Source organism: Mus caroli, unplaced genomic scaffold (genome assembly GCF_978045245.1).
Source record: "Mus caroli unplaced genomic scaffold, Mus_caroli_1 scaffold_3, whole genome shotgun sequence".
In the NCBI taxonomy this organism is placed as follows: domain Eukaryota; kingdom Metazoa; phylum Chordata; class Mammalia; order Rodentia; family Muridae; genus Mus; species Mus caroli.
Window position 1 is genome coordinate 83,070,111 of NW_028227258.1, and position 25,259 is coordinate 83,095,369.

The 25,259-nt window shown below is 40.1% G+C and overlaps 1 protein-coding gene across 7 annotated transcripts in view; it reads left to right on the forward strand.

Annotated features, from left to right (window-relative positions):
* Positions 1-25,259, forward strand: part of Rapgef2 (Rap guanine nucleotide exchange factor 2) — a 227,014-nt gene that overhangs the window by 124,146 nt on the left and 77,609 nt on the right. Inside the window, exon 1 of one of the 7 annotated variants that reach the window (XM_029475003.2) lies at positions 19,320-19,855. The exons of 5 other annotated variants lie outside the window; for them this stretch is intronic. In XM_029475003.2, coding sequence (XP_029330863.2) covers positions 19,802-19,855 — 54 coding nt within the window. In that variant the 5' untranslated portion in view covers positions 19,320-19,801. Of the gene's footprint in view, positions 1-19,319; positions 19,856-20,048; positions 20,783-25,259 lie in introns of those variants that run through there. One more of the 7 variants, XM_029475002.2, reaches the window with a different exon arrangement.

Here is a 25,259-nt window from a genome sequence, read left to right on the forward strand (position 1 = left end):
CACCAGGCACACATGTAGTGCATAGACATACCCACAAGCAAAACACTGATACACATAAATAAATCTTGAAAAAAGAAAATAGGTAGGTGACAAGAATAAAACTTTAAAGTACCATTCATTCATTTTAAATTGGCTCACCTGATGATAGTGCTTTCTGACTAGTAATTTTTAGTGGGCAGTACATATATAACTGCGTGTGTGTGTGTGTGTGTGTGTGTGTTCACCATATATAAGTGAAAATGCTCCATATGTATGTATGTATGCATATATGTATATATTATGTTTGCCATATATAAGTGAAAATGCTCCAGCCATAGTTTGATTTAGATTAGTTTGAAAAAAGACACAAGGCTTTGTCTTTTGTTTGTTTGGGGTTTTGTTTAGTCAAGAGTTTCTCTCCCAGAGTGGTTTGTAACTGCTGTTGTAGATCACCTTAAACTTCTGATCCTCCTGCCCTCAGTTCCCAAACCCTGCGATCCCTGGAATGTACCGCCATGCCCAGTTTCTGCAGCACTAGGGCTCATATCCAGGGTATCATTTATGCTCAGCAAGCATTCCACAAACTGACCACATCCCCAGGCCAAAGCAGATTATCCTTTAGTGCAGGACAGCTCAATAAAAACGTGAAAGCTGAGCTGATACTGAAGAATGGGGAAAAGGGTGTGGGGAGAAGGTTAGCGACAGCCACACCCTATCAAGGTTGCTGGATAGACGCTGTGAGTTTCGTGCTTGCGGATGGCTGCTTTGGATTTCACTAGCGTTTTCTGAGAGTGTAGAAAGTATCCTTTGCATACTCCTTGTCAGGTTAGCTGGCTCCTCTTCACCCAGATCATGCTGTATTGTAAATCCTTCAGGAACGTTCTGACAGCAAGGTCTCCAAACAATAGGTGGAGAAAATGCTACTGAACCTTGTGCTGCAATTTCTGCCAAACTGCAGCCTGTTCGAGCTGCAGCGTCTCTCTGGCTCTCCTTGCTTTAGGGAGGGACCTTTTCTCTTTTTGCAGTTATAATCAGGTCTTACATTAATTTCATTAGTATGGATTAAGAAATTAAACTATAGAGCATAGGTAGACATTGAAATGTAAATCATGAGACAGTTTAAAGCGTAAAACGATTTCTTTCACGCTATTAACAGCACGCATTGCAAATTCATGCAAGGGAGTTGAGAATAGCATGCAGTGTGCTGTTTACCCAAGTTTCAGCTTCTGCCGGAGGATGTCTATTTTTGTATATTACATCATCTCTGCTAGAGAACTCCGGTGTCCACTGGGATTTACTGTTCTTTCATTCCAATCTGAAAGAGAGCTTGTATTGATGTCATAATTGGACCTATCTTTCAGTTGAAAGTAATAACAGTGCTGTGTAGCAAGTCATGCAATATTTCAAGCAATTTGTCTGTCAAAAAGATCAGTGCCACTTTGTCCTGCTTCTGACTGTGACCATGGGTAGTCTCTCTCTCTCTCTCTCTCTCTCTCTCTCTCTCTCTCTCTCTCTGTGTGTGTGTGTGTGTGTGCCTGTATGTGTTTTAAATACAGTTAACTGAAATTTTGCTTTGTGTTGCAACAGCAAATATCCCTTTCCTCTCTGCCAGCTTCAGCTTCCCTCATGTGCCCCTCCACCCCGCCCTGTTTCTAGCATGACGTCTTCCAAGCTCTTTTCTTTGGACATACCAACTTTTTTTATCTTTAATCAGTGCTGAACGGGTCTTGTTAGAATGGTTATCCGTTGCAAACAGTCTGTTTTAACTATGCATGATAATGAGTAATTAGAAATGTTCTGAGATTGAAATCCAGTGTTAAAACGGCAGTGATCATCAGATGATCTTGTTACCCTCTGGGTGATGTGCTAGCATCTAATGGAATGTGCACATGCTAGATTTTAAGGCATTTGTGAAAGGAAATGGTTTAGTTATTTATATAAGCATGATTTTAAAACATTAAGTGATCTGCATACCAGTGTAATGAATATGTATATAAATATGTATCACTGTATGTATAAAAAATCCTCCTTATTCTTGAAAGATTTAGTGACTGTCAGTTATATCTATGTGTTTTTAACTGATTAGGAGCAAGCTTCCAATATATTATTTTTAATAACTTTATTGAGTTATGTTTTATATAATGCAATCGCCTAAAGTTTTTTCCAAAGGTCTTTTCTTGGTTAAAATAAACACAAACAGCATGTAGCATTACATTTACAATCCTAATGGTTTTTAAGCAGACATCTTGGTAATATTAAGTAAGTCAGTAGATTTTTGAACTGATATGAACTTACACATTTTTTTATATGTTCTCTGATCATAACATTTCTCATAGACTAAAAATATAGGGATTTGGGGGAGAATGGTAAAGGGGGTGGGCAGTCATTTATGTTAATGCAATTTTGTGTGGATTGTATGTGCTCAGCTGGTGGACAGGTGGGTGTGATGTTTCCTAAAGTAGAGGTAAAGATCAAGTGGCCCTGAAATGGGAATTGATGATTTGAATAAGGAGGGCTGATTCAGATGCTGAGGATTGGAGGGTGTAGAAGGAAACAGGACAGCAGTGGTCGAAAGTTAGCTTCAGATCAGTCCAGAAGGTCTTTGAGTGTTGAAGAATAGGCAAACCTCAAAAGGCAACATTTCCCTTTCACTGGTTATCTTGGTTTGTACTTACTGTAAGAAGTTTGAAACTAGGCCTTTACAGAAGTTCTGGAAATCATCAGAACTCTGGGGAATACCAAGGGAAGGTTTTAGACAGAGGGTGATTTGCTATTTGTTACTTTATGCAATAAATAGTCCTCAGCTGAGTGGGATGGGCAGAGTAGCCTTGACTTTCCTGTTCTTGACATTGGCTTTAGTAAACTGAGGAGCACTTGAGAGCTTCAGTTTGTTTTTCTTTGCAGTGAACTTTGCCCGGACACTTAGCGTGCACTACCTTTGATTAGAGCAGAAGAGCTCTAACCTTTCAGTAGGATTACTTGTCAGTCAGGGTCTATCACATTATAACACGGAGATAAATAGCAACTGGCAACTATGGGTTGTTTTAAGGAGCCAAGAGGCTGGCTATTGTCTGACTGTACACCTTCTTAAACTGTTTTCATTTTAGATACTAATACCATTAAGTCAAAAGCTCTCAGTATGGTCTACACAGTGAGTTCCAGGACAGCCAAGGTTATATAAAGGAATTCTGTTTGAAAAAAACCTACCCCCCCACCCCCCCAAAAAAAGGAAAAGAAAAATTAGAGTCTATGTTTACTTATCATTTAAAAATTGTGATAAGGGGGCTGGAGACAAGTTTCAGCAGCTAAGAGGACTCAGGTTCGATTCCCAGCACCTACATGGCACCTCACAGCTACTCATAGTTCCAGGGGATCAAATGGCTTCTTGACCAACCTAGGCACTGCATGCATCCAGTGCATGTACATACTGGCAGTCAACGCACACACAAATAAAATAAAATAAAATAAAATAAAATATAAAAACAATGCTTAAAGGGTAACAGACCATTTATTTTAAGTGTTATTTTAAAGGACATATAACTACTTTATAAAACAAAAAAATTAAGAAAAGTAACACATTACTAATATGTGGTATTCTCATATCTTCATCTGTGTGTAGCCCACTGTAATGCATTCTTCCGTTTGAAGAATATAAGGTACATGAAGAAAGTATGTTCTAACACAGAAAGGTGATTACAGAATGCTACAGTATTGTAATTTTTGAAAACTTCCTGGCAACCCACAGTGTGCTGTGCCAGGGAACCAGGTAGGTCCACAGCAGGTCTTCACCTCTCCCTCCAAATCCAATCCTCCCAGTTCCAGCCTTAGCTCAGCAGCCAAAGCTGGCTGCAGCCTCCCTTCCCCCACTGTCCCCATCTCCATCTCATTGCTTTATCCCAGCCCCCAACTCCAGCAGTCACTCACTAGGAACCCAGAGTCCATTCTAACTGGGAAAACTAGTAGGCTAACTAGAGATCTTCACTTCTCCCTCCATTTCTGCAAAGTTCAGTCTGCCAGACTCATCCTCAGTTCTGTAGCAGACCTTCTGCTGTGGCCTCCCCTCACTGTGTGCTCCATTTCCAGGGAACTCACTAAGCAGATCACAGTGGAAACACCCTGCTTTCCTCCCTGCTCTGTACCCTCTCAGCCCCATCCCAAATACTGCCTGTGGAACCTCCAGTGGCTACACCTATCAGGATGCATGAAGAATTTTGTACCAGGCAATACACAGCCACCACACTCTGCTAAGAACAGAGAGGACAACAGAAACCAAAGAACAAAATATCCACTCAACAAAGACAAAACTAGAAACCAGCACCAGTCCCAGATGCCTAGATGCTGCCATAAAAATACAGTCAGTAACAGCCAGGATATGTCTCCACTAGAGCTTAGCAACCCGACCACAGCAGGCCCTGAGTATTACAACATAACTGAAACATAAGAAAAAGACCTTAAAATAGCCTTTATGAATATGATAGCAGTCCTTAGAGAGGAAATGAATAAAATCCCTTACATCTATGAAAACAAACAGTGGAAGGAATTGAGTAAAACAGTTCAAGGTCTGAAAGTTGGTAATAGGGTAAACAAAGAAAACCCAAGCTGAGGGAAATCTGGAAATGAAAATTAGGGAATTGGAACAGGAACCTCAGAGGGCAAGCCTTACCAATAGAATGCAAGAGATGGAAAAGAGAATCTCAGGCATTAAAGACATGATGGAAGAAATGGATACGTCAGATGTTAAACAGGAAAAAAAAATCCTGCTATAAAACATCCAGGAAATCTGGAACACTTGATCTAAGAATAATAGGAATAGAGAAAGGAGAAGAAATCAAGGACAAAGGCACAGAAAATATTTTCCAAAAAAATCACAGAAGAAAGTTTCCCTAACATAAAGATGGAGATTCTTATGGAAGTATAAGAGCACCAAGTAGACTGGACCAGAAAGAAACATCCTATTGGCACATAATAATAGAAGCACTAAACCTACAGAACGAAGAAAGAATATTAAAAGCTGCAAGGGGAAAAGACCAAGTAACATATATAAGCACACCAATTGGAGTAATACCTGACTTCTTAGTAGAAACTCTCAAAGGCCTGAACAGATGTTCTACATACTCTAAGATCCTGCAGATACCCGCTCCAACAACTATACCTAGCAAAACTTTCAATTGTCATAGTTGGAGAGAATAATAGAACCCATGATAAAACCAAAGACTAATTCCAGATCAGCAAATCCAAAGAGGGGAAACCTATATACCCCATAGCAGCAAAATAACAGGAGTCAACAAACATTGTTTGTTGGTACCTGTCAACATGAATTGTCTCAGTTCCCCAATATAAAAAGAGACTACCAGAATGGATTTGAAATCAGGAAAATCCACTTGCAAACAAGAAAATCCATCTTGTGGCTTCATCCAAGACACATACCTTAAAATCAAGGGTAGGTATCACCTCAGAAAAAGGTTGGAAAGACATTCTAAGCAAATGGACCTAAGAAGCAAACTGGTGTAGCTATTTCTATATCTGACAAAATAGAGTTCAGACCAAAACTGATTAGAGGAGATTGGGAAGGACACGACATATTCATCAAAGGAAAAATTCACCTAGAGGACATTCCACTTCTTATACAAGGGCACCCAAGTTCAAAAAAGAAACACTACTACAGCTAAAATTACATACTGTCCCTCATACACTGATAGTGGGAGACTTCAGTACCCCATTGTCACCGACAGGCCAGCCAGACAAAAACTAAATGCTGGAGTTAAATGATGTCTTAAGTCAAATGGACCTAAGTAGATAGTCACAGAACATTACACCCAAACACAAAAGAATATGCTCTTTTTTTTCAGCAGCTCATGGAACTTTTCAAAAACTGACCACATACTCAGACATAAAGCATGTTTCAACAAATATAAGAAAATTGAAATAACATTCTGTACCCTGTCTGAGCACCACAGATTAATACTAGATAACAATAACAGCAGAAAGCTTACAAACGCATGGAAACTGAACTGAATGAAATATGGGTCTAGACAGAAATTAAGAAAGAAATTAAAGACTTTCTAGAATTGAATGCAAATGAATATACAACATACCAAAACTTATGGAACACAATGAAGAGAGTTCTATGAGGTAAGTTCATTGGCATTAAGTGTTTACATAAAAAAATTGTAGCAATCTTATACTAGTAACTTAATAGTGCATCTGAAAGCTCTAGAACAAAAAGAAGAAGTCATATCCAAAAGAAGTAGAACAAGAAATAATGAAAATTAGGGCTGAAATCACTAAAATAGAAACAGACAACAACAAGAAAAAGTCAATACAAAGAATCGATTAAACAAAGACTTGTTTCTATGAGAAAATCAGTAAGATTGACAAACCCTTATCGAAATTAAGTAAAAAGTTGAGGGAGAATATCCAAATTAACAAAATTAGACAAAGTGGGACAAGAGAAACCACTGAGGAGAGACAGAGAGTCACAAGGATATAACTGTACTCTTCCAGATTGGAAAACCTAAAAGAAATGGATCATTTTCTTGACACATAATACTTTAAAAAGTTAAGTCAAGATTAGATAAGCAATTTAAACTATAACGCCTAGTGGAATAGAAGCAGCCATTAAACATTGCCAAACAAATAAACAAACAGCCCAAGGCCGGATGATTTGAGTATAGAATTTTATCAGACATTCAAAGAGTTAATGCCAATACTTCTCAAATTATTCCACAAAATAGAAACAGAAGGGACACTGCCAAATTCATCTTATGAGACTACTGGTACTCTGATACCCAGACCACATAAAGACCCAACAAAGAATGAAAATTACAGGCCCATTTTCCTTATGAACATAGATACAAAAATACTCAGCAAAATATTTGCAAACCAAATTCAAAAACATGCCACAATGATAATCTACTATAACAAAGTAGATTTCAACCCAGAGATGCAGGGATGGTTAAACATATGTAAACTGATAAATGTAATTCACCATATAAACACACTGAAAGACAAAAACTATATGATCATTTCATTAGATACATGAAAGGCCTTTGACCAAGTCCAACACTTCTTTATGATTAAAGTCCTTGAGAATTAGGGATACAAGGGACATACCTCAACATAACAAGGCAGTTTACAGCAAGCCCATAACTAATATCAAGTTAAATAGAAACTCAAAGCAATTTTGCTGAAATAAGGAACAATCCAAGGTTGTCCTCTCTCTCTAAGCCTATTCAATATTGTACTTGAAGTCCTAGCTAGAATATAGTAAGACAACTGAAAGATCAAGAGAATACAAATGGAACAGGAAGATGTCACTGTATCTTTATTTTCAGATGATATGATATACATGAGTGACCTTAAAAATTCCACTGGGGAGCTCCTACAGCTGATAAGTACTACCAGAATAGTAGGTTGGTACAAAATTAACTCACAGAACTCAATAGCCCTCCTATATACAAAGGATAAATGGTCTAAGAAAGAAAACAGGGAAACCACACCCTTTACAATAGCCTTAAATAATATAAAATATCTCGGGGTATCTCCTACCAAGCAAGTCAAAGACTTGTATGATAAAAACTGCAAGGCACTGAAGAAAGAAACTTAAGATGTCAAATGATGGAAATATCTTTTCCCATGCTCATGGATTGGTAGTATTAATATAGTAAAAATGACTGTCCTTCCGGTAGCAATTTACAGATTCAGTGTAATCCCCACCAAATCTTTAAAGGATTTTTAGCTTCATATGAAAACACACACACACACACACACACACACACACACACACACACACTGCAGAATAGCTAAAACATACTGAATAATAGACTATGGAAGTTATCTTTATCCAGATGTTTTACAGAACTATAGTAATAAAAACAAATGTGGTATTGATACAAAAACTGACAAGTTGATCAACTGAATTGAATTGGAGACCCTGACATAAATCTGCATACTTGAGTTTTGGTAGAGAAGACAGAAATATTCACTGGAAAAAAAGGAAAGCATCTTCAACAAATGGTGCTAGTGAAACTGGATTAGCTTTATGTAGAAGAATCAAAATAGTCACACACTTACCACCTTACACAAAACCCAACTACAGATGGATCAAAGACCTCAACATCAAACATACACTGAACCTGATGAAAGAGAATGTGGGAAAAAGCCTTGAATTCATTGGCCCAGGAGAAGACTTCCTAAACTGAACACCCGTAGCACTAATATCAACAATTAATAAATAGGACCTCTTGAAAATAAAAAGCTTTTGTAAGGCAAAGGACACCATCATTCGGACAAAGCAGCGACCTAGAGAATGGGCAGATTTTTATCAGTTATATATCTGATAGAGGGCAAAATATCCAAAATATACAAAGAACTTTAAAAACTATGTCAAAAAACCCCAACCCAAGTTAAAAATGGGGTATACATCTAAACAGAATTCTCAAAACAGGAAACTCAGGTGGCTGAGATGCACTTAAATGCTCACCATCCTTAGCCATCATAGAAATGCAAATCAAAACTACTTTGAAATTTCATCCCATACTGGTCAGAATGGCCATGGTCAATGAAACAAGCAGCATCTTACGCTGGCAAAGGCTGTAGAGTAAGGGAAACACTTTATCTGTTGCTGATGGGAGTACAGACTTCTATAGCCACTATGGAAATAAGTGTGGCGGCTCCACAAGAATATGGGACTTGACCCACCCCAAGATCTTGCTATTCCACTCTTGGGCATACACTCCCAAGACACTTAATTCTACCACAGAGAGTGCAGTGGTAGTGTGTTGTTAGCATGGGAAATGCTCTCCTTGTTTCAACCTTTAGCTTCCTCCAAAAAGCCAAAACAAACCATCAACCCTGCCCACCAGGGGCAACCAGTTCATCCTAAAATACCAGCATTATAGTAGAGGAGAGTTTCCTTTCAGAGTATAGCTAACTCTGTTTATGAATAATTATATGCAGTTAAAATGTTCTGCTTTAATATTTAGGAGAGGGGGAGGTTGGGTGTGTGATTTGGGATTTGTTTATGTATGTGGGACACACTGAACATTGTCTGAAACGTGGTCATATTAGGGTGATTTATTTTTCAAAAAAGCATTAGATGTTCTATAGCCCATAAAAATGTCTATTTAGAGATAGTCTCTATTTTAAATTACTTTAGTATTTTCTTTAGTATTAAGACAGAAGGTCCCAAGCAACTGTTCCTGGTGGTGAAGTCTGCCCATTAGTGCTTCCATTTAAAATTTTCATCATTGGCTCTTAAAACAGAAGCTGTTGAATCATTTTGAAAATTATTTTGAAAAGCACTGGGATTTTTATTTCTAAATATTAAGTTGTGTGGAGATAAAAAGAATTATTGGTTAATATTTTATTTCCAGGCCAGAGTTAGATTGTCTGCTAATATCCATGAAATCCTTGAGTTTGAATAGTCATATGAAGAAGTAACAGTTTTAAGTCAGTAAAGTCTTTGAAAACAGAATCTTGTATCACATAGTTTATGTCAGTGTTTTGTTTGTTTGTAACAACATGACGTCTCATGGGTTCTACAGTGCTATTGTTGGATCAGACCTGCGGAATTGACATTCATTAATATTTTTAGGAGTGGTATTGGTAGAGGTAGTATCAGTCTACCTTCTGTAGGAGGAAATCGGAGTGAGGTTATTGTTTCCAGCCATCTGTATGACGTTAACTGCGACCTGGACAAACCTTCAGTGCATGAGACATTGAGAGTAGTGTGGAAGGAGTAAAGTGATCCTTCCTGAGTGTTTATGATGTACAGGTTTGGTAGATGCTTGTCAGTTAAGCTCTCGGATCACCCTACTAGGCAATATTGCCCTCTCCGGGAGATAAGCTCACCGAGGCCAGTGAGATAAAGTGACGTGCCCAATGTCCATGGTTCCTTGCATAGAGTAAGTATATGATTCGTCATTGAGTCAGACATGAATCTTTTGCTTTCCCAGCCCATGGATCATTTATTTTACAAATACATTTTACATGCACTGTTTCTTATACCATTTAATCTTAAGGTTTGATTTGAGATAAATAGCAAATAATACAACTAGTTAAGAAGCCTATTATTTATTTAAATATCTTTTAAAGAAATAGACTCCATCATCAATTGTCCAACCTGCAGAAATAGTTACTTCTGTGCAGTGATAGGCTTTGGCCCTTTCAAGGTTTTTTTGTTGAATTTTTTTTCTCCCTCTTTGGACTATCCATAAAGCACTCTCTCCTCTCACCGAGCCTTCCTAATTCATTCCAGTACATTAATGAGCTCTTACTAGTATAGAGTACCACTTTATAACAATGGATTGCTTAAATTAGCATACCTTCAATGTAGGCAGTAATGTTGACAGTCCTTTCATATATATATTCTTATTGTGGGAATGTGTTTCTGGTTGAGTGTTGATGCGTTTTTTTTGTGTGTGTGTGTGTGTGTGTAGAAGTCAAGATAACCATTGATTCCACTCTAAAGGCATCACCTACACCTGTCATCAATCCATCCATCCATCATCCATCTATCATCCATCCATCCATCATCCATCCATTCATCCATCCATCCATCTATCCTCCATCCATCCATCCATCCATCCATCCATCATCCATTCATCCATCAATCCACCCATCCATCCATCCATCCACCGATCCTTTCTGAGTCAGTGTTGGTCTTTCTGGTACAAAGCCCGAGAGGCATACACTAGCTTCCACTTTCTCAACACCAGGGATTATAAGTGTGTGCCACTAAGCCTAACTTTTTAAATGTGGATTCTTGGAATCAAATTAAGTTCCTCATGCTTGCAAGGCAAATACATTGGCAACCAAACTATGCCCCCAACCTTAATTCTCAAATAATGTATAGTTGTTTAAAATTAGTTATTGCTTGTGGAGATGGACAGTATCTCATAAAACTGCTTGCTTCTCCCCATGGGTAAATATTAGATGTATTTAGGCAATCTAAGAATGTTGAAAGAGGACAAGTAATAAAGGGAGCTAAAAACCTTCCATAACCCCCAGGCCAGGTGGTACAGTCCTGTGATTCCAACTAATCAGGCATTTGAGCCAGGAGTAGACAAGCTCATGGACTGTGTGAGTTCAAGGCCAGCCTGGGCAATTTAGTGAGAAGGTTTCCAAATGAAAACAAATGAGAGGGCGAGGTGTATTACTATTGTATGGGATGGGAAAGGCCCTAGCTTCAGTCTCAATGCTGTTGAGAAGGAAAATCAACTTATTTGCATCAATATGGTCTGTCTCCTGTTGCTCTTTCCTCCACGTTTGCTTCTATCTGGTATCCAGTAACATCCATGTTACTTAAGAACATGACAAGGATTTAAAACTCTCCCAGCTGAACCATTTAAGTAATGTAGTTCATATATTATCTTTCTATATTATCACCATCATTTACACTCTTAAAATTTCTACTTACAATGATTTCTGATATCTGAGAGATACTCCTTTAAATACTATGTATCAGACTTGTACCCTCCTATGTACTACAAAGTGAGAACTTGGGGAATCAAAACAGTTACTGTTTCTTCTAGGAAAGAGCTAAATAGTAATCACATGCTGAGGCAGGAGGATCATGATTATTTGAACATATGATTTCAGTAGCAGCCTGCCCAACATAGTAAAACCTAATCATTTAAAAAAAAAATCCAAAAGAAAATCTTCCTAATGTTTAGCTGAAACCTGCTCTCACATAATCTTAGCTTAAATTATAGATCTTCTTAATGAATTTTTCTCCTTTTCTGTTACTTTAAATATTTATTTAAATTTTCAATATGAAGAATTGTTTTTATTTTTTCTGTTTTATTTTTCTTCTATTTAAAATAGATTTTTTTTTTTTATGATATAGTATATTCTGATTGTGGTTTCTCCTTTCTCAACTCTTCCCAGTCCCTCCCTACTTCCATGAAATCTGGAACCAGACCCTTTCTGTCTCTCATTAGAAAACAAATAGGCTTCTAAAGAATAATAATAAAATAAGACAAGATAAAATAAAACCAAAGAAGTAGGATAAGACAAATGAGTAGAGGAAAATGAGTTAAAAAAAAAAAAAAAGGCAGGAGAAACACATATAGATGAAGAGATACAGGAGTCCCCTAAAAACACAAAACTAGAAGCCATAATATATACCCAAAGGTACCTATAAGGTTAAAAAAAAAAACACCCTGACACAATATTATGAGACAAAGAACCTCCAGAATTCATTTTTTGTTGACCTCTACAGCTGGGTATGTGGCCAGAGGGATTGGAGGACACAGAGGAACAAAGGCCTCTAAACACAGATAACGGAGGCACATGAGTTTACAGAGACTGAGTCGACATGTTCAGGGCCTTCAATGGGGCTACACAAGATGGGGTCCTAGAGCTGAGAGAAGAAGTAGACACACGCCCTACCCCTAACTCAAAGCTAGCTCTGGTTGATAATCACATCCTGTTTTAATATAGCCACTGTGCAGAGCCTTCTGTAAGTGCATTCTCTTTCATAAACCTACTGAGCTTAAGGTTTTCCTAAATAAGATTTTCTGCCACTAGAACACAACTTTACATACTGTCTCTCCCTGGAAGGGGTAGCTAGATTGGGTTGCGGTCATTACACAGCCCTTCAACACAGATCACAGCAGAACATCCTGCCTTCCATATATCTGATGATAGACCCTGAAATTACAGTAGGTTCCCAGGAATCATGCTTGACACATGCAGAACTTGTTGGCTAGATCGATTTTAGAGAACCCCTGTCTGCCTCCCCAACTCTTTCCTTCTCTACGTGCACATCTTTATGTTCATCTGTGTGAAATTTGGGTTTCTTTATACTCTTTACCTATCACAATATAAGTCCCCTAGTGTTATTAAAGAGTAAATGAGTTCTGTTTATAGTTACCAAACCATTTATGTCTGTTTCCTCATGTTAAAGGATGGAGTAACTTCACACTCTAGTTTTAAAGCATCAAGTGGAATCATTTGGGTATTTATGCTTTATTTCAACAACTACAATATATCAAGTTCTAGGATCGTTATCAGAAATAAAATCTTCCGATGGTCTAGGATCTCAGCTAACCTATACTATAGTTCATAATGCAGTATTTCCTGTTTTTCTTAAATAAATGAGGGAGCATTAGCAGCCCATTGTCTTCATGCAAATGAATTAGTCACAGAGGACTACATTATAGCACATTAGCAGTGAGTGTATAGTTGTCTATGTTTGGAGTGTTGCTTTATGAACTATAACAGGAAGTGCTGTGTGAAAGCTCTGCTTGAGAAGAGGCACTGAGGCATTTTCAGTCAGCGCTAAAGGACTCCACCTCTGAATCCTTGAACACTGCAAGGTTGAGGTCTGGCCTTTTCTTAAAATAGGTTCAAGGAAATGAAGTAAGCCCTATTCAATCTGCTATTAGAGTCTGCTCACTTTTCAAATAAGTGCCTTTCTAAAAGTCCAGTGTCGCAATTTCTGGTGACTCACGGGCTTTGTTCCTGTTTCTCTGCAGCTCCACACCTTGTCATCTTTTAACCTTTTTCTTTTCAGTGCTGTGTATGAATGTGGAACGTAGTAATTACACATTGGTTACTACATTAATTTCTCAATCATGAGTCATATGCAGCATAAATCGTTTGTTGTCAGGAAGTTTTATTTATTGAAGAAAGAAACCACCCAAAGTAAAGATTCCTTCAGAGTATGTCTCCGAGTATTGGGCCATCTTGATGTGTACTCCACTAGATAATTCTAACACAGCCTCCAGGAGTTTTAAAACCTGCATTTAATTTAGATTCAACTGAGATATGTAGTTAACATTTTCTAGGTGTCAGGCAGTGTGCCTACTTCTTTTGTATTATATCATAATTAAGTTATTTTTAATAATGAATTGGAAGCACCATTTTATAGATTAACTCTGTGAGTACTTCCAGTGAGATATGTGAAGGACTAGTCTGAAGTATATTCAAGGATGAAATAGATCACGTGAAAATGTAAGATTAAGATATAAAAGGTTTGTCAGAAGGGATCTGTTGGTTCAACTCTATAATCTCAATTACTTGGGAATCCAAGGCAGGAAGAGCACAAATTCAAGGATTACCCTGAATTACAGAGTAAATTCAAGTTCATCTTGGGCAACTTGAAACTGTATCTTCCTCTTCCTCCTCCTTCTCTTCCTCCTCTTCTTTTATTTGCACACTTAGAAAAGTTGTACATGGAAACTTACTATTTGTAAAACAGATCTGTCAGGGTGACATTTTTATTTTTAAACCATGAAGATTGATTGAGAAATAAAACAAAAACATAGTAAAATGTGAAACCATTTCTTAAAAGTAAAAAGAGGCCTGGGGTGTTTCTCAGTGGCAGAGTGTGTGCATAGCTTGTACAAAGGGGGGCCAGGGTCAATCTCCAGAACTACCCTCCACCACCAAATCAACTTTTCCTCTTTGAAACTTTTTCTTTTGGATGGGGGGTGAAGAAAGTTTGAGGACTCGTGTGTGTGCCTGACTGCACTAGTTTACGTGTGCAATGTGAGTATAAGTGTATGTGGAGGCAAAGAGGTCTCCTGGAACTGGAGTTAGGAGTGAGTGGTTGTGAGTCCTCTGATGCTCACATCCACTGTAACTGTATCCTTTGCAGGTGCTCTTAAGTATTTGTAAATGGTGCTTTATTTTCTCAGAAAAGGGATGAGAGGAGATGAGAGCCATGCCCAAGCTTTGTGAGTACATGGCTTGGGCTGAACCCAGAGCATTTCTGTCTAACTATTGCTAGGCCTAGGCTTGGAAGCTTCTAGCCTCTGTGTAATCTAATCTTCTGCAAGCCCAGGCCTTGAAGGCTTCAGCTTCCAGCCTCCATCTACTGACCTAGGCTATAAATAAATACTACAGACAAGCCCACTACTCTAGGCCTAGATATTTCAGCTTCTGAGACTTACTGTTAAATTAACCTCCCCTTTCTAGCTCTTTCTGAACTCTAGCTGGTTGGTTCAACCCAGTTGTTCTGGCTCAAACTCCTCCCAAACCTGACTGATTCAGAATTGGTTCCCTTGACTTCTGACTGGATTGCTGTGCTTGGAAATACTGCTGCCTCTGAGTTCCATGAGCTGAACTGCACTGAGTGCACTGAGGTACAAACTGATGAGAACTGAACTGAACTGCAGGAACTCAACTGAACTCAACTGTGTTGAACTGTGCTGCACCAAACTGACCCAAACTGAATTCTTTCTGAACCTCTTAAGTTGAGATGGCTCAGTGGTAAAGAGTACTGACTGCTCTTCCAGAGGTCCTGAGTTCAATTCCTGGCAACCACATGATGGCTCACAATCATCTGTAATGGGGTCTGATGCCCTTTTCTGGTGTGTCTGAAGAGTGCAGTGGTGTACTCATATACATTAAATAAATAAAATCTTAAAAAAAAAAACAAAACAGGTAGCCTCTCTTCCTGTCCTTGTGAGACTTGGGCACATCCTATCTGTGACTCATTCTGTCAGATCTTTCACTTTGTCTGCCCCTAAATTAGATGTCACACTTTTAAACATGGTTGCTTCCTACTACAAACTAACTTTATCTTCATTATTAGGGATTAAAGGTGTGTTTGTGTTCCAGCTGGATCATATAGACCTAGAAGGTCTTTGGAAGTGATCCCTTGCCAAAGCCGCCATGTTGCTGGATTAAAATGTCTCTAAAAAGTATTGATGCTGAAACTTCCCATTTTCTGTAAGGCCAAGCAGCCACCTGGATGCCTGGGATCACCTGGTCTCTACTCCAAGAACTGGGGTTCCGGGCAAAGCTGTGCTGGGAATTCAGACTCATGGCCTCATGCTTTCCTGGCAAGTCCTCTTACCCACTGCACCATCTCCTTCGCTCCAGACCATAGGATTTTTAAGTGCCACTTGTTTGGGGAGCAATAAAATATTAGGAATCGGATTTGCAAAGTTTCTGATTTTTTTTTTTCAGTTTTCAAAGGATAACTTCTTCCCTTCTCACTGTCAAATCCCCAACTTCTGTAATTTTCCATTTCTTGTGAGGAGAAGAGAGAATGAGTCAATGAGTCACTACTCAGGCATACTGGTATTTGAAAACTAGACTTCTGTAGCCTTGTAGTCTTCTAACTTTGTGTCTTACAGACCTCTTCTAACAAAAGGTAATTGTATAGTTTTCTTGTATCTTTTGGGCTTAACTGTTTTGGAAGCTTATTGTGAGCCATGGTTAATATTAAGAACCAAGTAAGTTCTAAATGAGTAATAAATACCGATAAGAACATACTATTTTCCTCAACATAGTAATAGATATAGTAAATATCTTAGAAGGAAAAAGCATGAAGGAATTCAACAGAATTTCATTTAGCTGGGGTTCCTTTACATTAGGGAGGTTCCTGAACTAGGTATTCTAACATTGTAACTAGAATTTAAAAGTTTTCACTTCCTCACACAGCAGAAGGAGTTTGTTTTGTTTTGTTTTTCTCTGTTGAATGTTACTAAGTGTAGATGGCTAAGTGATAAGGTAAATAGAACACAGGTCAGGGCTTCTCACTTCTAGGCCACATAGTTTATCTTTGCTCATATAAACCTGTACTATAGGATTCTTCTAATCTTTGGTTCATTTTATTTCACAATTCGTACCTGACATAATTGTGTCAACATGTAAGGAAGCGTGGCTGATAAACTTCCAAGTTGTCAGTACTGAGTCTTGAGGTATGAGTGTTGTAGGCATGAAGCCAGACCCTGAAGCTGTCACGCCAGTACAGAGAAGCTTCCATGCCTAGGATGTGTGATTTTCTTACTTCATCTCGCAGGTTTCCCGATTAGGTTAGTTTCCTTCTTGAGAGAAGTGACACCTATTTCCAGAGAAAGGCAGCAGTAAGTGGGAAACCTTGCTATTATAGGGCAAGACACCACCGATAGGAGGCTACTGAAGTTTGAAGGATTGTTGGCATATAGATGTAAAGGGACATGGGTTAGATGACAGATGTGGAGTTTGATGGTTTAGGCCTTGAGTCAGTCACTTCTATATTGTGATAAATGTATGTGACAATTAAGTTTACCATTATGTACACACTTCAGTAATTCCCATTGTTATTTAGCATTGCCACCATCCACCTTCAGAACCTTTTCATCTTCCAAACTCAGACTAATCAATAACTAATCACCCCCTACACACACACACACACACACACACACACACACACACACGCACGCACACACACACACACACACACACACACACACACACAAACGCACACACGCACACACACACACGCACACACACACATGCACCCCATGAACAATCCTAGCAAACACCTATCCTGGCTGTCTCTAAAACCTGACTAGCTTAGAACCCCAGAATTTAGTGGCTTACAGCATTTGTTTGTTCATAACTGGCTTATTCCACTTAGCCCACTGTCTTCTAGATTGACTCTGCTGTAGTGTGCACTCCCTTTGAAGGCCTATGCCTTCATATCCTGTTGGATGTGGTAGATACCACTCAATTTGTGCATTTATGTGTTGATTTTGGTTGAATTACTTGTTTTTCATGCCATTGGCTTTTGAATTATATCTGTTTCAGAACACTGTTTGGAATTTCGACAGAATGCTGTCTGAAGAATAAAATACGGTCTTGCCAGTGTCTATTCCCACTCAATAAAAATTTGATGCATCCATTCAGCACACTTGTGGGCGAGCATGTTGTGCATACTGCTTGAGTACAGTCATACATGACAGACATGCTAGCAGCCAGCGTGGACTTAGAGTGTGTATGGAGAAGCAGTGGAACTGCTTAAATAGTGTCGTGACAAACTGTAAAATCACAGCTGTATTAAGATGGACTAGGTTGTGATAACCCTGGGAGGACATTGGACCGATTCGTATATTGAAGTGGAGTGAGAAGCAAAAGGAGAGTTTAGGCAGAGGAGATAATCTACTAAGGCCTCCATGCCTATCCAGGGAGCAAGAGAAACTCAGGAGGTCTAGGGTGAGCGTGAGCATGGTATGAACATGTACATCTTTGCATAGAGTACTTACCTGTGTATTTCCATGCTTGTGTCATAGCTCACAGATGGAGGTGTGAGGACCTACTATGTGTGAGTTGTTCTCTCCTACTATGTGGGTCTGGGTCAGTCTCAGGCTGTCAGACTTGGCAGCAAAAATTGTACTAAGCTGCCTCACCAGCTCAGAGTGTGTAAATCTTGGAAGTCAGGATGATAGAATTTTTTTTGTTTTCCCCTGTTCTTTGGTTTGGTAAAATGGCACATTTTACTCTGTTTGAGGAACATAGAAGATGGAAGATAGGTGTGAAATGATGTGGCTTTGATTTCAAAGAGCTTAGAAATGAATATGGCAAGTGGGTTGGATGTGTAGTGTACACAATGAATCCAGACTGTTGGCTTTTTGGGGGGGGCGGGGTTAAAGGCCAAATAATAATTCCTGAAAGGGGATGATATCAGCAGAGATGAAGAGAAACTTAGATGAAGAAAAACTAGAAACAGTGCGATAGATATCAGGAGGAACGGGTGTTGAACATGCCTCAAACATGTATAAACCTGTACCAGATCCAAGCGGCTTTTTATCTGCATAACACACAGGATGGAAAAACAGGGAAAGTCTCAAATGAGGAATTCTTGCAAGGTTTGGAAGTGTGTGAAGAGAATGTCTGTAGACATAGGAAATTGTGTCTAAGGAGGAATCTAGTTTAATTTTGCCTTTGAGGTAGGAGAGGCACAGACGTTTAAAAGTTGACAGGGCAGATCTTTGGTTGGGAGCAGTATGTTCAAATCTGTGGCGATTAGGTAATGAGTAATGTAAGAAGTGTAAGAAGTGGGTGGGAGGCAGGGAGAAGAATCTCCCATCATGATTGGAAAGAATAATTGCCTTTTGTTACGGAGGGGAAGAGAGAAGAGGATGGATGCGGTCTTCAGATAGACATGAGACCCAGTAGGAATCCCTGACAGTGCCAAAGGCCACTATAAGAGATGATATGTTTTCCATAACTGCTTTCTGTCCTCTCTTCCATTCAAAAGTATAGCTGGTTGTGAGAGCTGATGGAAGTGTCTTTATTCCTCGTCAGCTGTAATGCAGCCTCCTCCCAGGTAAACCTGTGTGCGTAGGTGAAATTAAGACCGTGGGAGAATAACATTTCTTCATTAATTTCAGTTCCACCTCTAGAAGTTTGGTTTGTTTAAAAAAAAAAAAACCAACCCAGGTGGTTTATTATAAAATTATTGACAGGACCATATGTGCATCTGTGCGTGTGTGTGTGTGTGTGTGTGTGATTTCATCTTCTAAATTTAACAAAGATTGCTAAGCCTGCATTTTATAAATTTTAAGACAGTCTTATTTACTATGGCACAATAATACTTGAGGGTGGGGCAGAGGTCACATTGATTCCTTTCTCCCCACCTTGGTTAAAAAAAAATTCATATTTTAGTTCAAAGCTGTTCAAGTAAGTCCTTGCTCCGTTTTCCCACCCTGTCTTCAGTGATATTATTTGGAGTCAGCAATCAATGGATTCCATCCCTCTGAGACTTGCTTAACCTACAGCCGCTGATATAATACAGGCAAGAGCTTGTTACTTTATCTGAATTGTCCATTGCTACCTTAATGAGTGAAATGGTTAAGTAGATAGAGGAGGGGGCGAGCCTTAAGGAACGTGTGTACCGTTTGAGCTGAATATTTCAGCGTATATGGGGAGAGGGAGGGAGAGAGAGAAACCCACTTACATCACTAGAACCACAGCGAGTGTGAGGCTTGCAGGTTAAGAGACAGACTACAGTGTCTTGCTTTCTGCGGGAAGCAGCAATGCCGTTTGTTTCCTAAGAGGGATTTTTTTTTATTTAGAAAAGGAAGCTTTCTCTACCCAGGAAATGGCTTTCCTTGTGCGTTGCTATGCCAACTGCCTGCAGCCATGGTCCTCCAAAGTAAGCACAATAATGTAATTATATTGGTGTATTGCATTCAGACTCATGATTCTTGAGATTGTGTGTGTGTGTGTGTGTGTGTGTGTGTGTGTGTGTGTGCATGTTCCGTGTTTCTGTCAGTGACTCCGGCTAGCAGGCATGCTTGTGTTGAGTGTGAGGGACAGACATCATTAAATTAAATGTCCATCAGTGTCATACTGCTGAGATTAATTGTGTAAACTTGGTTAGTGGAGTGGGACAGAGATCACTGGTCACCACTGTCAGCATCATTAGCAGCTAGGGAGGAGGTCCTGATTCACACGCTCTGCCCTGATTTTTTTTTTTTCTTCCTCTTCCTCTCTTTTTTTTCCTTGGTTGGAGGGGTCTGTATGTGTGATTGCAAATGAAACAAGAGTGTTAACAATGCTTGGCTGAATGCTAGAGACTAGCTTTTCACCACCCTGGCTAATATAATTCTGTATTAAGCCTTTTGGAGGGGAGTCTGTGTGCAGTCAGCCATTTTAGCTTTTTTTTCCCCCCTTTTCTTTTGCCTCTTGTTCTTCAGCCTCAGAAATGATCTCGTTCTATCAGAAGCCTGAAGGCTGGGTGAGGTTCCCTCTGCCTTGTCAGAGCCTCCGAGGGTTAGAGTTTCAGTGTGATAAAAATGGAGCCGAGCCCTGTCGTTCAGATTCCGTTTCTGTCTACAAGTGTGAAGGGTTTTTAGGCTCACCAGTAGTGACACTTTAAGCTGCAGCCTGGTTTTCCCTCCTCCCTCTTTTTTTTTTCCTCCCCTCTTTTTCTTTTAATTTCATGCTGTAGAGGGTGACTTGCCGTCGTGAGAGGTTGGTACATGATGTGTAAATTCAGTTCAGCATATGTTTCTTCATTATGAAACCACTGGCCGCGCCTGCTAACCATGGAGTTCTGGGCCAGCAGGAGAAGCAGTCTGTAAGTATCCAGGCGCTGCCGGCATCGTGGGCTGCCCGGCTGGGGGGCAGGCGATGTGGGGAGCAGGCAGGGAGTTCTTTTCCATGGAGTGTTGCTCTTCTCCAGGGGAAGCAGTGTTTTAGAGGGTAGAGAGAGATGCTCTGCTCAGAGGAGGGAGGGAAGGAAGGAGGGAGGGTGAGCTACAGCTCACTCGTTCTTCCGATTTTCTGTGATTTCTGTAAATCTTAAGCAAGACCAACAGTTCATTTAAACAGGACCACTAACATTGAGATATACTAGACAGCTGATTATTATTTTTTTTTTTTGTTATTAGAAAATAATATAGTTTTCAGTAAATGCCCAAGCAGTTTGAGAAACCTGTTTTGGTTGAATTTAGTGAAACATTATAAGAGGTTCTGGCCCATGGGAATCTGGCAAGGAATGCACGTGGAGGTGTGTGGGAGGGTGGGGGCTCTGGCTATTGATTTGGCAATAAAACCATTGGTGGTACACTTCTGACTTCTTAACATTTGTTAATTGGTGGTGAAAGCACACTATATTGTTTTAATGCCACAGGAAAGATTACTGCTCCTTTGTAATTGGTCCCATGAGTCAGCTGTGCGATTGTCTTGCTGAAATCCCACAGGCAACAACTGCTATTTGTGAGAAACATATTTCTGTGTCTAACTCCAGGTCAGAGCCTCCTGTTCCAGGAATATGTGCACTCCTGTAGTGCGACTTTTGTGTCACCATGTTACAAGTTTTTTGCCGTTTTGCCAGTTCATGATATTGACATACGTATGTGTGCATATGGATGTATGGGAACACATATATGTATATGTATGTGTATGTACATACATACATATATGTTATTCTCCTTATAACGTGCTCAGATTTAGGTGAGTGTATAAGCATTTTAGAATTGTCTCCCTACATATCCTAGACCTGTACATTATGATATAGGAGTTAGTTGTAATGTATTGTAAGAATTGATGCAAGTAGTGTTGAACTTTGAAAACACGTATAAACCACCAAAGCCTTGGAAATGAGTAAGTAGGATGCCATGGATTGGAATATTTGGTTTCAGTTTTGTCATCAGTAAGTGATGAGCTCTTCCGTTGGGTGTAGGGAAGTTCCTTAGATGCAGTGACCCTGAGGAGGTGAATGAGCCTCTGTGTCTTCAGTTGGAGCTACAGGCTGGCAAATTCCAGTTCCGTGCCTTGTCCAGCCCTATCCTGGTCGGGTTCTAGGTGTGTTTTCTTGATGAAATCTCTTCAGACCTAATCTAGAAAAGAGCCACCATATACCTCATTTTCCAGAAGAAAGGTTGTCAAGCAGAACTCGCACTGGAGTCTGATTTTAGTGCAGGTCTTTGGTGCCCAGCTCCATGGAGTTAGAGCTTCCAAGGAAAGAGTAGAGTGCCTCTTAATCTGCACTCGAGCGAGGCAGCTGCAGAGATTTAGCTCAGAGGCTCAGAGGCTCACCGTGCACCTTTCTCATGTAACCGTTCCCCAAGTGGGAAGGGGCAGCATTTAAATTCCTAATACACGTTTAACAATGAGAATTATTAAAACCATTGATGGGTCAGGGAAGCGACACGTGGATTTTGTGAGATGCTAGAGCTGTTGGAATGGAGAGCACTAAGCGCTGTCCATCGTCCAGGAGGCTGTGCTTTGTGCCAGACTTGAGTTTATTTCCCAATAACTACTTCACATTCTCACCAGACAAATGAAGTGTTAGGGTTTGCACCCAGAGCCCAGAGTGCAGGGCACGGGCAGCTTGGGATTCTGCGGTCTGGCTGCTGGCCGTCGTCCAGTTCACTCTGACTGACATGTGTCACTTGGCCGCCAGAAAACAGCTCTGGTCCTCAGGCAGTGGTGGATCAGCCCATGGTGATGACTGCAGTGGATAAGCCTTTTTTTTTTTCCTCCTATAATGCTGTATCATAAAAATGTCACAGCTGACTTCAGTTGAGTCACTTCCACCAAATTCAAAAATATTTTAGGTTTTGCTTCTCTGTACAGTCTGGAGCTTTTTAATGCCCCTGCCCCCAACCCCACCCGCCATGGGACTGTAGAAGGAAGGATGGTACCGAGACAATGAAAACCTTGTTTGAGGGACTCAGTTACTGTGCTTTGTAAGGGTCTTCCACATCATACAGGTTTTATTCTTTATTTCCTGCCTCACTTGGTGGACATCTCTGTTGCTTGGCACAAAGTCGATGTATAGTAAACACTCTTAACATTCTCAGTGAATTGGCTTTTGGGCTTAGCGAAATCTTATTTAACCTTTTGAGCTTTTAAACCATTTGAATTTTGTGTATCTCCTCATCCTAGCCCCTCTCTGTGGGGCCCATTGATAACAAGAAGATAGTTAAAGAAATCCATCAGCCCGGGGTTGCTTTACTTTTATTTAGTGCTGTTTAGTTGGCTGTTGGAGGAATGTTGCCATTTTATAAATACAGATTCCTTGTGAGATCTTGAAAATAGTTCACATTTCAGAGATGTGTTATAAAACTGCATTTCCAAGACCAGCCAATCAACCAACCAACCATGGTGGATACTAGTTGTAAAAATTGTAGCACTGTGTTGTTTGGGGAAACTTTCACAGCTTCTGGAAATTGGGAAAGTGTTGGGTGGGCTAGAGTTGGAAGGCTGAGCCAGGAGGCTGGCAAGTTCAAGTGCACTATATAGTGAGCCCTGTCTCAAAACCAACCGAACAAAATGTCTGCTTTACTCAATTCATCAGCTTAAAAAAAATTCTATAGTTTGAGACAACTCTGAAACTTTGTAAATCCTTCAGATTGGCCACTTTAACATAATGTACTCGCTACCATCAAACTGATAACTTGTTTTCATTTTTTTTTAAATGTATAGAAGATATTGATTTGTGCTGTGTTTTGTCCTTCCTTTAAATCGTACTCCAAGTTGAATTAAACGCTAGTACAGAAGGGAATGCCTGCTCTGTGTGGAAAGAATGGCTGAGGCAGCTGTCAGTACTGAGCATTTGTTGCCAATCACGTACCACCTTTTACAGTATCTTACTGAATTCCTACAGCAAATCTCTAAAGGAAAATGCAGGCTTGCCTTTAGAAGTGAGGAAACTGAAGATAAAAGGAGAGGGCACACAGTACTTGGTAATGTGCACTGACCATTGTTGTGGCCCAGGCTGGGATATCTTGCATTAAACTTAGGTGTAAAACACCTCACCCATGTGGCCAAATCTGGAATTTACACACCTGTGTAAACTATGTAATCTTGGCAGCAGTGTTAATGAATGAACCACAAAAGTTAAAAAAGCACTGGCCTTTTATTCTTGGCATGCATGACATCACGATCACTGTTACTGTAACAGTAGTGATACCATGCTGAGATGTATGTAGTACAACTGCATGCATGTTACTTGGCACACTCAAGCTTTCCATGTCCGTATTTTTAAATGAATTATCTGAAGCTGGAGCAGGATGGCCTGGAAAGGGTGTCATTCAGCCCAGTTTCTTCCTCCTCACCTTCTGTGTCCTTGTCCTTAGCCCCAGCCTTCAGCTCTTTCATACTATTATTGATCCACCATTGGTTTGAGCCACGGGTGGAAAAACAGAGAATCAAATATTTTTTTTTTTGTTTTAGAGGTGTCATGGACTTTCCTGTGTGGCTCAACTAACACTAAGTGATCCTTCTGTCTCAGGTCCCTGAGTAGCGAGGCAGGAGGTGGGAGCCACTGCTCCTCGCTTGCTGCCTAACTCTTTAGACATAAACTTCATATCTTAGTGTCCTTAGCCACTCCTCTATCACTTCTGATTGCTTACCACAGTCACTTGGCTCCCGTGAAAGCATAAAGCCTTTGCTGTCCCTACCTCTTGTTAGTGGCGGATCGAGTCCTACATTTGCCACAGACCCAGCTTTACCACTTGGCCAACCCCCCTCCATCTATGCTAGCTGTGACTTAGATAAATTTAACCACTTCCCCAGCCCCGTCCCAGCCCCCCCCCCCGCCCCACTTCCTTTCTCTTCCCTTCCTCTTTCCCTTTCCCCTCTTACTTTGAATCAGGGTCTCCTATATCTCAGGCAGGCAGAAGATAACTTCGAACTTCTGATCCTCCTGTGTGCTGGACTTGTAGGCATGTCCCTCCTGGAGAGGGACCCTGGGGCTTTATGCATGCAAAGTCAGCACTTTACCACCTGAACTGCATCTCATAGTTAGACTTCTCTTCTGCTTCCTCTTCCTCTTCCTTTGTTGGTGGTGGTGTGGACATCCTCTGTCCATAGCCTCCCAAGTGTTTGGATTACGATCACTTAGCTTGTATTGTCTAAATTCCTAAAACCCTTTAAAAAGATTCCCCCAGCCCCGGTATGGATGCTTTTCCTCTCTGCTTTTTAAATTTCAGACAAGCTGGTCTGATTTTACAGTCAGCTCCTTTTCCTTTCTAGTTTCTCAGCTTGCACTCACTGCACTTCGCTTGGCCTGACTTGTTCCATCTCCAATTTTGTTGCCACTCTAT